Here is a 13,820-nt window from a genome sequence, read left to right as displayed (position 1 = left end):
GCAGAGCCAATCCATATAATTTGGACTAATGAGGCGGTTGATATCAAGTATGCCATGTAAGGGATTTGAAAGTGATATTTTCTAAAGATGCAATAGAAATAAATAACATGCAGATTTTTATAGAAAATAAATAATCAAGATATGGACTTCTATCTTAATATGCTTTCACTATTTTACTGGTGAGTCACGCGACATCCTTAGCATGTGAAATGGAAGTCTCTGGCAGACTTCTAGTGGAGATCGGGATCCAATCAACGTCTTAGTATAACCTTGAGGGACTCGACCAATCACACTAAGCCCAAAAGGTAGGCAACTTTTGCCGATCATAATTCCTTGTACTTTCTGTCCTGTTCGGCCTCCGAACCACCATAGTCTCGAGGGACTCAATCAACCATGATGTCCAGTTAAGTCAACACCATCGCTATAAAATGAGTCTAATTCGATGATATACGCTCGAGGGACTCAACCAAGCATACCATATCCTCAGGTCACCGGTGATATCTCTATGTCGTAGGCAAGATAGTAAATCGTGATATAGGTGAATCTCGAGGGACTCGACAAATTCAACCTACATCGAAAATTGGTCCCTACCTATAACGATGGAAGGCCATGTGGGTCAATCTAATTGCCTCACATTTACCGACTTAATATTGTCGAGAGAGAGATTTCTTTTATTTGGTCTTATGATATATCACACATATACATATTTAATATATATCTACATCGTATGCAAATATATATATATATACATATCTAGTAGGTGTATAAACAATCACACATCACATGAGCAATTACACCAGATGATCATGGACCACAGTATAATGTGATTAGGCCAGAGCCAGTGGGCCTAATCACTCACATCTCATCCTCGTCGGTTCCGTCGACATCTCGACGCATCTCCATGTATTACGATCGTTTATCTCGTGGGTCCCGCTATCGCTTCTATGCTCCCTCTGTGTCTCCTCATGTGATTACAACTTAATTATAGGCATGTAGGCCCAATAATAAATAAGAAATAAAATGAAGGCTCGCAGACCCCAATAATAATAATAATCATAAGTATACACATCACATGGTCCATGATTATCCGTTCATATATCATACATCACATGTATAAATCATCATTATGTAGGACTACTAGATAATAATAATAATAATAATAATAATAATAATAATAATAATAATAATAATAATAATAATAATAATAATAATAATAATAAATTAAATATTTTAATTAATTAATATTTTTTTTGAAATCAGGGACATGTAGGAAATTTTTTGAATTCTAAGGGGTATTTTCATAATTTAGGTAAAAGACAATCTAGAATTTCTAAAATTATGAAGGGCAAAGCTATCTTTTAACTAGAAAACCCTAAGCCCCTTTCTCCCTCTTCCCTACTACGGTTGTTGCCACCTTGCCGGCGATGGCCTGTGCAGCGGGGGGGGGGGGCCGCCGCCCTTGCCCGTGAGTGGCGCCACCCCCGTAGGTGGGAACCCCCACGGGCAGGTGCCCCTACGGGCGCCATCACCTCCGCGGGTGGTTCTGTCCGCAAGCGCCGCTGCACGTGAGCGCAGTGGCCACAAGCGTCGCTGCCCCATAGTGCCTCTACACGTGGGCTATCAATGTTAGCGCCAGCAGTTATAGGCTACGCCAATGGGCTACCGGCCCCCACAAGCAACCGGCCACCGGCAGCAAGCTTGTTGTATGTAGATGGCAGTGAGGGTAGTAAGGCTAGCAACAGTTGCTGCCCTTTTTCACTTTTGCGCCAATGATTATGACGTCAAAAGCTTCTCTAAAACATAAAATACATAGTTCAAAATCAATTTTCACACGAACAATCTAGCTCTGATACCACTATTGAAAAATCTTGGGGGCAACATCACATACGCAATGGAAGAACATAAAATAAAATCTCCAATTCCCAAAGATATGTTCGTCATCGTATGAAGATTGGTGCGTAAAAATCCACGAAATAGAAAACCACGTGTGAGATAGATTGTATTACCTAGGAAAATCGTATATCCCCGAATCCTTACATATCTCTACGAGAGGGTGAAGGAGGTCAAGCGCCCTTCTCTTTAGTAGTGATCAACATAGCAGAGCTGTGATGATGCTCCTCAAAACTCCAGGCCTACTCTGAGGTAGAGAGAGGGAGGAGAATAGGAGAAGCAACTAAAAGATGTAGCCTATGAACCACCAATTCTCTCCTATTTGTAGAGGTCCCATATCAACTTAACCCTAATGGATCATCATCCAACTACCCAAGCCTCTTAGATTAGTGGATCTCTATCCAAGAAACTTTCATTGGCTCTTATTGGATCTCATCCATAGGATCCAATAATTCAACAGCTTATTGAATATCCAATAATATAGGGGCTCCGGCGAAAATCTCATATCCGAACCTCTACTCATCGTAATGCCTACCATATGTGTGTGACCCTCTAGGCTCAATATCAAGCTGGCCGTGAGTCATACTTGTCAGAACTCCTTCTAGCTCAGTGAATTATTATCTCCATAATAATTCACTCGACACATCGACTACGGACATACTAGGCCACTACGCCATAGTCCCTAGACGATACAGGGGAATCCATCCATTGGACATGTTTGTCCTTAGTTACCATGTACCTATAATCTCTCATCCATCTAATATTCCAGAGACCATATACCGGGTATGATGTTGTCAAACTCATACGGTTTCTACTCGAGTTTCGCTCTAATCGGATTCTCCTAGAGAACTCTTTCTCTCTCAATCCGAATGACTCTAGCAAGGGATTTTTCTAAGTAAGAACACATGAAAAATTCGTCTCATGACACCGAGAGTGAATGATCCTCTATCGACACTCAATAGCCCTCATAAGGTTGACTACCACTCCCGATGACCGGCTATGCTAGATCTGGAACATCCAAACCTATAAGTCTGGTATCAAATAGTGGAGCACTCATACAGGACATCCTTGGTGTCTTAAGTCTAAGGACCAAATACACCACTAGGACTACGGAACTACTGTTTGATAATAAGGCATCATCAACTATTCAACATTCCGTAAGAAGATCAATCAGTGAACTCATTTCCCAATAAGCACCTGTATTGTATCTCTAGTATCCCCACACAAGCAACTATAAGACCAACTGCATCCATTATATGGATGGGTGTGTCAAAAAAGGTCTCATGTCGGGTTTCCCAGGTCCTAGCGGTGTTGAATCTCGTATTTTGATGATAAAACCAATTAATAGTGTTTATGATTTGATCTGCGTTTTCAGTGACACAGGATGCTTCGATCAGGATGAGACAATTAAAGCAAGAAGAATCATGTTGGGTCGGAGGAAAATATGTCAGAAGATTGGACGTCGGGCCGAATGATCGGTCGACGTATCGACATAAGGCTTCGGGCCATGGATTCGAGTATCGGGCCAAGAAGAGCGGATATTGTGCCAAGGATATTGGAGTTGCAGAGTCAATTGGCCAATTGAGTAATAGGCCATAAGAGAGGACGATGCGCCGAAGAACCGGACGAAGCGTCGATGGACCAATGACATGCCAGACAACATGATTCAAGCTAGTAATAATTGTCTATATCAATGTATGTTTTTACATGTGCAAGATTAACTATGATAGCAAGGCATAAAGCAAAATAAAGTCCCAGAGTCAAGAACACGATTTTGTTGGGAGTTCGTCGGAAGTCCGAACGTTCATCGAAAGTTCTGTAGGAACTAACCGAGAAGTCTCGGAGCTTACCAGAGAAGCTCATTGGAACTCGCCAAGAAGATTGTCGTCAAATCCAGAAGCTTGTCCGGAGTCCGTTGGAACATTGCTGAGAGATCGTCAGAAGTTCATCGGAAGATCGCCGGAAGAAACTAGACTTACGGACTTATTTAGCTTAGGAAATGTCTTAGAATTTATAGTTAGCACATAATTGGGATTGGAATTGAGCCAACCCAATTAGGGGCCAGTTGGGCCAATGTAAGAATTGTGTTGGGTCCAATGAAAAGGCCCAAACAGTGCCCTAAGAGGTGACACCGTCGTGGCACAGTCTCTGAGATTGTGTCAAGTGGTGGTACCATCGGTCTGGGCGGTGGTACCGTCTAGACACAGCCTCCGAGAGGTTGTAAGTGGTGGTACTATCTAGTGTAGTGTCAGTTTTAGACTGATACTAGCGGTGGTACCGCCCAGCACAAGCGGTGGTACTGCTCGAACCCAGGAAACCCATGATGAGATATTTTTAGGCTCTAAGTTTGAATCAACCTTAGGCCTATAAATACCCCTCTCATCCCTGGTTAAGATACATAAGACTTGAGAGTAAAAAAGGAAAGAAACGCTGTTGCAATCTTGTTGTGAACTCCTCTCCTTCTTCTAAGTGTTAGAATAGTTTGAGAGAGGAGTAAGTGGGGGTGTAAGGGTTATCTCCTAAACCCGGTAAAAGGAGAATTGAGTGTAAAAGGGTAGTTAATCTTCGCCCATTGAAAGAAGATCGATAGTGGATGCCGGTAGCCTCGACGGAAGAGGAATCAGTGGAGTGAATGTAGGTTACGATGACCGAACTACTATAAAAATTTGGTTTGCCTTTACTTTGAGCAATTTACTTTAAACTGTAAACTGCCTTCTCATTACTTACTACGCTCTTCTATATGCTTTCAATCTAAGAATATTTCCGGAATTGGTTTTCAACGTATGAAGAATTTTCAGAATCGACGTTTTTGTCGCTGCACTAATTCACTCCCCCCCCCCCCTCTTAGTGCCGACTCTTTTCCTAACAGGCGGTACCACAGCCTGCCTGTGCTAGGTGGTACTACTAGCTGCAACACTAAATTGGGTGGTACCACCACCTGACACAATTTGGAAGACTATGTCTGGGTGATACCACCACCTAATATGATAGTTCTACCCCCTAACACAGTCTTGGAGATTGTGTCTTGGAGACTGAGCCTCTAGTGGTGCCGCTTGGACCAACGGTGCTACCATTTGACCCAACTTTTGGGTCACTAAATGAGCCTTTCTCTTGACCCAAAATAATCCCAATTTGTACCAAATTGGCCCATAATTAAGTTGGCTTAATTATATTCTAAACCAACCCAATTAGAAATAAAACTAATTCGATATAAATAATTATTACAAAGCATTAATCACATGTTGTCCAGCATGTCATTGGTTCATCAGCGCTTCGAATAATCCTTCGGCGCATTGTCCTCTTTTGTGACCTTTTGCCTAATCGGCATGTTGACCTCAGCAACTTCGATCTCCTTAACGCAATGTCCGCTCTTTTAGGCTCGATGCCCAAACTCATGGCATGAAGCCTTCTATTGACACATCGACCGATCCTCCGACTCAACGTCCAATCTTCTGACATGTTCCACTCCGACCCAACATTGATTCTTCCTACATTAATTGTCTCTTCATGATCGAAGCTAGTCCTGTGCCACTTAAATGTAAATTAGATTATAACTTTACCAGTTTGTTTCATCATCAAAATATGAGATTCAACACATGGCTCTTTCGCTCCCTCCTATTTATATAGGTCCCCTATCAACTTACCCTAATGGATCCTATCATATTGGGTACTGGATCTTCATTTAACTACCCAAGTCTCCTAGATTAGTGGATCTCTATCCAATAATCTCTCATTGTCTCTTATTGGATATCATCTATAGGATCCAATAATTCAGAGACTTATTAGATATCCAATAAGATAGGGGCTCCAACAAATATCTTATATCCGAGCCTCTACTTATCGTAACACCTACTATATATGTGTGATCTTCTAAGCCCAATATCAAGTTAACCATGAGTCATACTTATCAGAACTCCTTCTAGCTCAGTAAATTAATATCTTCATAATAATTCACTCAACTACAAATGTACTAGGTCATTCCGCTATAGTCCCTAGATGATACAGGGGAATCCAATCCTTTTGACCAATCTATCCTTAGTTACTGTTTATCTATATTCTCTCATCCATCTAATACCTTAGAGATTGTATACCGAGCATAGTACTATCAGGCCCATACAATTTTTACTAGAGTCTCTCTTTAATCGGATTCTTCCGGAGAATTCTTTCTCTCTCAATTTGATTGACCATAGCCAGAGATTTATTTAAGTAAGAATACTGAGTTGATGATCCTCTATTGACACTCAAAAGCTATTATATGGTTGGCTACTACTCCCGATAACCAATTATACAATATTTGAAAGTTCCAAACCTATAAATCTGGTATCAAAGAGTGGAGTACTCAAATAGGACATTCTTGGTGTCTCAAGTCTAAGGACCAAATACACTACTAGGATAACAGAATCGCTACCTGACAATAAGGCATCATCAACCATTCAACATTCTATGAACGGATCAATTAGTGAACTCATTCTCTAATGAGCACCTGTCCTGTATCCCTAGTGTCCCCACACGAGTAACTATGAGACCAATTGCATCTATCATTTAGACAGATATATAGTACACTAGTTGTCTGGTTCTCTCTCGAGTAACCTATGATCGAGATTATTTAGAGTTTGTGTTTAAAGGTGAATCGATCTCATTATCGTGATCCCATCATGATTTGATTTACATTACATAGATCCATGAATATCACAATATATTCATGCAATAAGCAATATAAAGTGATATAATGTCAAATAATATAATAAGTAAAAAAAGTACGTATCGTGTCACACGTGTCATCACTCACATGATTAGCTTACAAGACACCTATGACTAGTAGCAGGCTCATCCTTTTGTCTCATTCTCACTAACGTGGGGTGCTGACATGGCGGACCAGTGATGGAGGTCCATTGGGGGACGGTTCACCGGGGTGATCTAGCTTTGGAATAAAGGGGTCAAGTAGAGGAACGAGAGTCTCCGTTGCTACATAGTCATCTCCTGGCAGCAAGGTCGTCTCTTGGCCACTGGTAATCCTACACAACAATTTTATGCTGGAGGCTTCTAGGCTTGACCTCTCCGATGCTTAAGTCAGCGCAAGATAAAGGGGGAGGAAAATAATAGTATAAACTATGTAAATGAGAGAGTAGAGAGACTATTACTTGTTTCTCCCCTCACACTCTCTTGTGCTTAGATAGAGGTGTAGTTTTTATACCTAAGTCTCGAACGATCCAGACAAAAACATTAATGAGGATGACTTACTGTCAACCATTAATACAAAGACATTAAGGAGATGTCGAGGGGGAACGGTGCTCGACACTTTTGCTTGATGAGCTTAGCGACAATCAAACAGTCAAAGGTCGATAGTGACAATGAGGCTTTTATAGGCTTAAAATGCTGGAGACCCAAATTGAGCTTGGATTGACCTATTATTAGTTTCTTTTTATCTTTTTGCCAAAACAATAAGAGGCTACATACTATTAATAATCACAAGAATCTTCATGGCTGGAATGCTCATTTGAAAAACATCTATTTTTCAATTAATCATGGATTGTTAGCATGTTTGATTCAAGAAATGCAACTGGAGGGGCACAAAGCATAGCATTAAAGAAAAATCAGAATCAATTCAACTCCTTAAGATTAGGCTGCTTTTATTTTTTATTTTTTTAGATTAGGCAGGCATTCTTACCACACAGTGGGTCGTACTGTTAGATTTGGATACGCTTTAATCCATACGAGACTCGAATCAGGTTCCAACTCGGATTCGGACAAATTGTAACTCAAGTTGGACGAGCTCCAATCAACTCAGGTCCGGTTCGTTCCGGAAACCAATACGGCGTTCTAGGACCATCTATGCTTCACTAGGCCAACTGACCGCTTTAAGATGTGATGTCCCTTTGAAACATTTAAGGGTAAAGAAGCTCCAATAATAAACCAACGCGTGACATCATATTTGTCGGGTTTAACCGTGGATGTACTTTTGTTAAAAAGTGCTGAGAGAACAGCACAATCCCAATCCTTCGTTAAAGGGATGACGCGTCTGTCTCAACTCTCTAGGGTTCATCTTCTTCTTCTGCAGTCGTCCTGTTACGAAGGAGGAAGCTGAAGGTATAAATTCGTTTATCTTCGCTGTTTCGAGTAAGCTTTTACTGGTGCATTAGGCAAAGTTCCCTTCTTTTTCGTTATTCTCGCATTTTATATGCTTGCATTACGAGTTTTCATACTTTCTTCGTCCAGAATTCGAGCAAGATATCATTTTTACCGTATACTAGGCGTTCGTTGATTTACCGAGTGCGGCTTATGCCAAATTCTCTTACCTTTTTATATGATTTCCTGTTTTATGTGCTCAAATTTATCCCCGTTTCCAGGATTTTGTGGTTTTTTTGGTCCTAAATTAGAGTTAAGTTTCGATCTTTAAACCGTTTTTATGGGGATGAATCATTTTAGGTTTTCGTCAAATCAGCAGCGAATCCATGGCGTCGCTGCAGCTTGCTGGGACTGGAAACCCTGCCGTCGCCAGAAGGTCTTTGCCGTCCTTCCATGGGCTCCGTCTCTCTCCGTTCCCATTCAGGCTTCCTTCCTCAATTGGAGCTTGCGGAGTTGCACTTGAACGAAGGGGTTTTCGGGGTCATGTCGTGAAGGCCGCCACGGTTGTTGCTCCCAAGGTGCAGTTTTAGATTGTGTTGCTTAGTTAAGCACCATTCTTGATGTGCCTCACTAGTTAGGTTATACTCATTTGCTAAAATATCTGATCTTTGGTCACATGGAAATTGCGAGCTGGTATATTTTAACTTGAGTAACTCTTGGAAGTCCATAGATTCATTATGTGCTGACCTAAAATGCTTTCAAATTTTCCTTGGAAGTCCATAGTTTCTTGATTTGGCAAAAATCTGGTGTTGCATAATGGATAGATTTCATCTGTTCTAAAGGGCTATCTGTTATGGTATATAGCTGTTTGTGAATGGAATTAGTGAACTATATTCAAAACTTCATTTTAATATATATATATATATATTTATGTATGTATATATATATGTATGTATATATATATATATGTATGTATGTATATATGTATGTATATATATACATATATATATGTATATACATATATATATGTATATATATACATACATATATACATATATATACATATATATACATATATATACATACATATATACATACATATACATATATATACATATATATATATAAATATATATGAAGGGATATTTATTAGTTTTGTTTCCTTGCAATTGCGTCTATTGACTTTCCCCACTCCTTGCATTAGCAGGAGCCTTGTTTATTAAAATTGTCTGATAATCATGTAATTTTCTTTCAGGAAATAAATTATGTCACCAATTTTACACTTCCTTCTACAAGGGGTGTTCAAACTGGTTCGAATTAAACCCGTTATGGGTTGAACCGAATTGGAACAGTTCAGCTCGGTTGAACCGAATTAGAGAGGGGTTAGGTTGAACCGAACCGGAATCAGTTCAGACCTACCTAACTTAATTGGTTCATAACCGGTTAATCTTGTTTGGTTAACCGGTTAATCGATTCTTAATTTTAAGTAATTTTAAAAAAAATATTTTTCAAATGAATCAGTTCAATTTAATTAAATCCAACCAAAATCTTGGTCTAATTGATCCGACATTAGCAAAAGGTTTCTATCACAATTGTCATCCTAAACATTCTAAAAAATTTAATATCTAGCACCTATGAAAATGTGATATCTTCATGTCGCATTAACAATGATTAAGGTGAGGAAAAGAGGACAAATGGACAAGAATGCACATTTATACTGTGCCTTGGGCCTTTGAGCTGGTGTGAACCTGTTAAGCACTTAAGGCTATGAACTCAATCTGGCTAACATTTTTGAAATTAAAATCAGTTCGGTTCGGTCTACTGATTAACCGAACCAAAAAAAGTGTCCTCTCGAATTGGAAACATCTACGATCTTCAAAATCAAAGATGAACCGGTTTAGACTGAACTGGTTCAAGATTGGTTTGGTTTAGGTTCGGTTCAGTTCCAGTTTGGTTTTTAGGTGTGATTTGAACACCCCAACCTTCTATATTACTTCTACGAAGTCATTTTTATGTGCATTTGATACTTGTTTCCATTAATCCCTTATTTATTATATCAAGTAGTAGTTTTTGAGGAATATAATATTACTATAAATTAAGGATTCATTGGACCACATATGTTGATATCATGCACAGATCCTGATCCTAAAAATGCTTGTTTTCTGTTGTATGCATTGTCTGTTATATATTATGTTGATATACTTCTGTTAGTTTTTGCTCAGTACATTTCTGTCAAGCCTCTGGGTGATAGGGTGCTAGTTAAGATCAATACATCTGAGGAGGTGACTGTTGGTGGGATATTGCTGCCCACAACTGCTCAGTCAAAGCCTCAAGCTGGTGAGGTAGTTGCTGTTGGAGATGGAAGGACCATTGGCGATGACAAAGTGCAAATTGGTATTCAGGTTTGTTTCGTCTCTCTAATAGAGTCTGTACAAATTAATATTTAGTTAAGTTTCATCTCTCTATTTGAGTCTATGTCTGTTAATTTGATCTTGACAATTAATACATAGGCATACTGTTCAACTATACAACGGTATTAGTTAGCTTAGTTGGTAAAGACCTTGACAGTTTATCACAAGGTTTTGGGCTTGAATCCATCCTCCACCATTTATCTTGTGTGGGGAAAAAAAAAACTGTTCAGCTATCTTCCATTTTTTCTATTAATTGGACATCAATATGGGTAAAATATCACAGTTGAAAATTCAAGTGAAAGAAAATTAGAAGGATAAGTAATTAAGTGGTTTGGTGTACTCCGTTGACATCACTCTTGCTAAATTGTTGTTGAACATGTGCTTGATTAACCTTGCCCAGTGGACAGTTATGTATCCAAAGCTTCTTGTACTATGCATCAAGCTTGTAAGCTAAATGTAACATTCAACTTGCTAACGTTTTCATTATTAATATTCACATTAAATACTAATGATATGTACTTTGACGTGAAAAATGTGGTAAATTTCTGATGTGAAGAATCTTTGTTGCATGTAGACGGGATCACAAGTAGTATACTCCAAGTATGCTGGCACAGAATTGGAATTCAATGGATCCAATCACGTCATCCTGAAGGAGGATGATATTGTCGGTATTCTTGAAGCTGATGATGTCAAGGATCTGAAACCCTTAAATGACCGTGTTCTAATAAAGGTTTGACTTCCAAGCTTTTACATTTTCATGTTGAAACAACTAAGCTTTTGGTTGACCAGTTGAATCAAATATGAAGTACTTGAAATTTCCGATGCCTTTTTGTAGTTGTTTGTCTTCTGAAACCTGCTCTGATTTGACAGTATGTATAACTCACAGAGGAAACGTCTTGTTTTTCTATTGCCTCAGGTTGCAGAAGCTGAGGAGAAGACAGCTGGTGGTTTGCTCTTGACAGAAGCGAGCAAGGAGAAGCCCTCCATTGGAACGGTGAAAATCTGATCTCTTTATTTTTTATTTCGACTCCTTGTCTCTAGCAATGATGCCTATAGGTTTCTTTTTTTTTTTTTTCCAAAAACAAAACTCTATTAAGATTTTAAAATTCTATGAGTCTGACCTAGACATAAGCAACGGAAGTAGGATAGACCTCCTGCAGAAATATATCTGGTCTAATTATCCTATCCTAAATTGCAGTCCAGTTTGCTGCAAGGTTTTCTCCCCAATATCAATGAGACATTTGAAAAGGCCTCTAAGATATTTAATGTCAGCAACAATATTATAACTTTTTTGCCATGGAGGAGTTTTATCTTCAACAATAATCTCCCACATCAGTAGAGAATCAGTTTCATTAAACAAACCTTGATGCAATCTGCAGTCTGCCAATAGTCGACGTCCTGCCTTGATGTTCCTAGGGTCTCTATTAACCCGACAACCAGCATCATCTAATGTTCATAAAGCTGGACGTCTTGATGAGTCCTCTGACTCCGCCTAAGTCTGATGAGGCGTAGCCCAGTGGTGGTTCTACCGAGTTCTTTCGACTCCATCCACATGTAACCTTTTCCTACTCAAGCCTCTTATCATATCCCAATACAAGTTTGACTCCGATACCAAATATCACGACCCGGGTTTGATGGGTTAACTGATCCATCAATTTTGTTTGATCTAAATCTAAATTATTGATCAAAATACTTAAGCTGAAATTGATAGTGATATACTCATTAGATTTTTATAAATCAATCTTAATTTTATCCATCATGGTTTAGAGTGTTAATTAGGGTGTTACATGAACCTGCTCAGTAGTGATGTGGGATTAATTAGGGTGTTACATGAACCTGCTCAGTAGTGATATCGCATCATGGTTTAGAGTAGAAATTTATACCTGTTCATCATTGCAACTTAGGCTAGGTCAGAAGCTTGATCTTGTTTGTTGCTCTTCGAGTAGAAATTTATACCTGTTCCTGATTGCACCTTGTGACAGGTTATTGCGGTCGGCCCTGGTCCCCTGGATGAGGAGGGGAACAGGAAGCCTTCGACGACGATCACCCCTGGCAGCACGGTGTTGTACTCCAAGTATGCTGGAAATGAGTTTAAGAGTGCTGATGGCTCCCTCTATATTGCTCTGAGAGCATCTGATGTGATGGCAGTTCTCTCTTGAGCTCTCTTTCTTTGCTAGCCCGAGGATTTAGACGACTAGGAAGAGAGACCCGTGCATGATTTTTGTGATGACATTAATGGTTTGCTCAATTTTAAGTTCTGAGATTTCTGTTGTTGTAACAAAAGAAGACACTTTTCAGTCCAATGGATCTTAGTGCTTGATTTGTCATGTGGCATCCATGGTGTATGGCCTCGAGGGTTAATGGAAACAAGAGCTTTATATTCATCACGTTGCTGATCGATTCATGGGTTGGAAGGAAACCATCAGCCTCCATCGACGGCAGTCACTTTGGGGTTGTTTGACGTGGACCTTACATCCACTTTGGTTGTAAGGAAGAACACTAAGGATCAAAAGCAAACGTTTTTAACATCGAGTCATCGACACTCCCCCATGGAGGTCACGTAAATAACGTCAAAATCAAGATAATGTCATGAGTTTAATATTAGACATCTTTAACATTGAGTCATCGTCGGAATAATACTAACATTACAACACTCCCCCACAGAGGACACATAAATAACATCAAAATCAAAATAATGTCATGAGTTTTAACGTTAAGAGATCTTCCATGAAAGAAAGACTTGGTCTCGATCATGAGTTTAACATTAGAGATCTTCCACAAAAGAAATATTTTAATGAGAAAAAGGATGGAAAAGTAATCAAAGCCCTCCATCTAGGGTATTTGTGTAGATGCAAAAAGTATTGACTTAGCATATAGGGTTTTGAGTATGGAATGATCGAACTTATGATCGCTTAAAGAGAAGAAAGAAGATATTCTAAATATTCGAGTAAGAGGGTTCAACGCAATATTCAAAAGGTCTAAAAAAAATCTTGAAATTTATGAACGTTTAGAGTTCTCAAATAAGGAACGATATCCAAAACCCTATTTTATGGGTGTCAACCATTGTTTTGCCTTTGCTGCTTGACTCTTAAGTTTCTTATTAATTCGATTGACATATGACATAGAAGCCCTTTATAAAAGTCTCAAATACACTAACTCACCAAGAAGAGCTCGTTGATACTCCAAACCCTGTGTTACGATTATTGGGCCCACCCTCCACTTACTTTTGTGATCTCCAATCGAACCTGCTTATCTCTTAACATCTGACTTTGAGATAAATAAACTCGAACTTGAACCATGGTTAGCTCTATGTAGGCAACGCAAATATGCATTAACGGCAGTCGATAGATACGATCTAAATTTATATTTTTAGTTGTCATGGATCTTCCGCTAATAAAATATGTGGTGCAAGATCCCTATTGGTGTCATGTTTGATATCAAGTCTGCGCTTCG

General features: G+C 39.2%; 1 protein-coding gene across 2 annotated transcripts; it reads left to right on the top strand.

Annotated features, from left to right (window-relative positions):
• The first annotated feature begins 7,908 nt into the window (after positions 1-7,908).
• On the top strand, positions 7,909-12,694 carry LOC135581979 (20 kDa chaperonin, chloroplastic-like). 2 transcript variants are annotated; one of them, XM_065087083.1, is made up of 6 exons: positions 7,909-7,977; positions 8,317-8,534; positions 10,179-10,358; positions 10,942-11,097; positions 11,284-11,361; positions 12,350-12,694. In XM_065087083.1, the coding sequence occupies exons 2-6, from the start codon at positions 8,343-8,345 to the stop codon at positions 12,524-12,526; spliced, it is 783 nt and encodes a 260-aa protein (XP_064943155.1). In that variant the 5' UTR covers positions 7,909-7,977; positions 8,317-8,342; the 3' UTR covers positions 12,527-12,694. The 2 variants fall into 2 exon arrangements, with proteins under 2 accessions (XP_064943155.1, XP_064943159.1); XM_065087087.1 differs by having other exon boundaries at positions 7,945-8,007.
• The last annotated feature ends 1,126 nt before the right edge of the window (positions 12,695-13,820 follow it).

This window comes from Musa acuminata, chromosome BXJ1-2 (assembly GCF_036884655.1).
Source record: "Musa acuminata AAA Group cultivar baxijiao chromosome BXJ1-2, Cavendish_Baxijiao_AAA, whole genome shotgun sequence".
In the NCBI taxonomy this organism is placed as follows: Eukaryota; Viridiplantae; Streptophyta; class Magnoliopsida; order Zingiberales; family Musaceae; genus Musa; species Musa acuminata.
The sequence above is the reverse complement of the archived record's forward strand: the minus strand, read 5'-3'. Positions and strand labels throughout refer to the sequence as shown.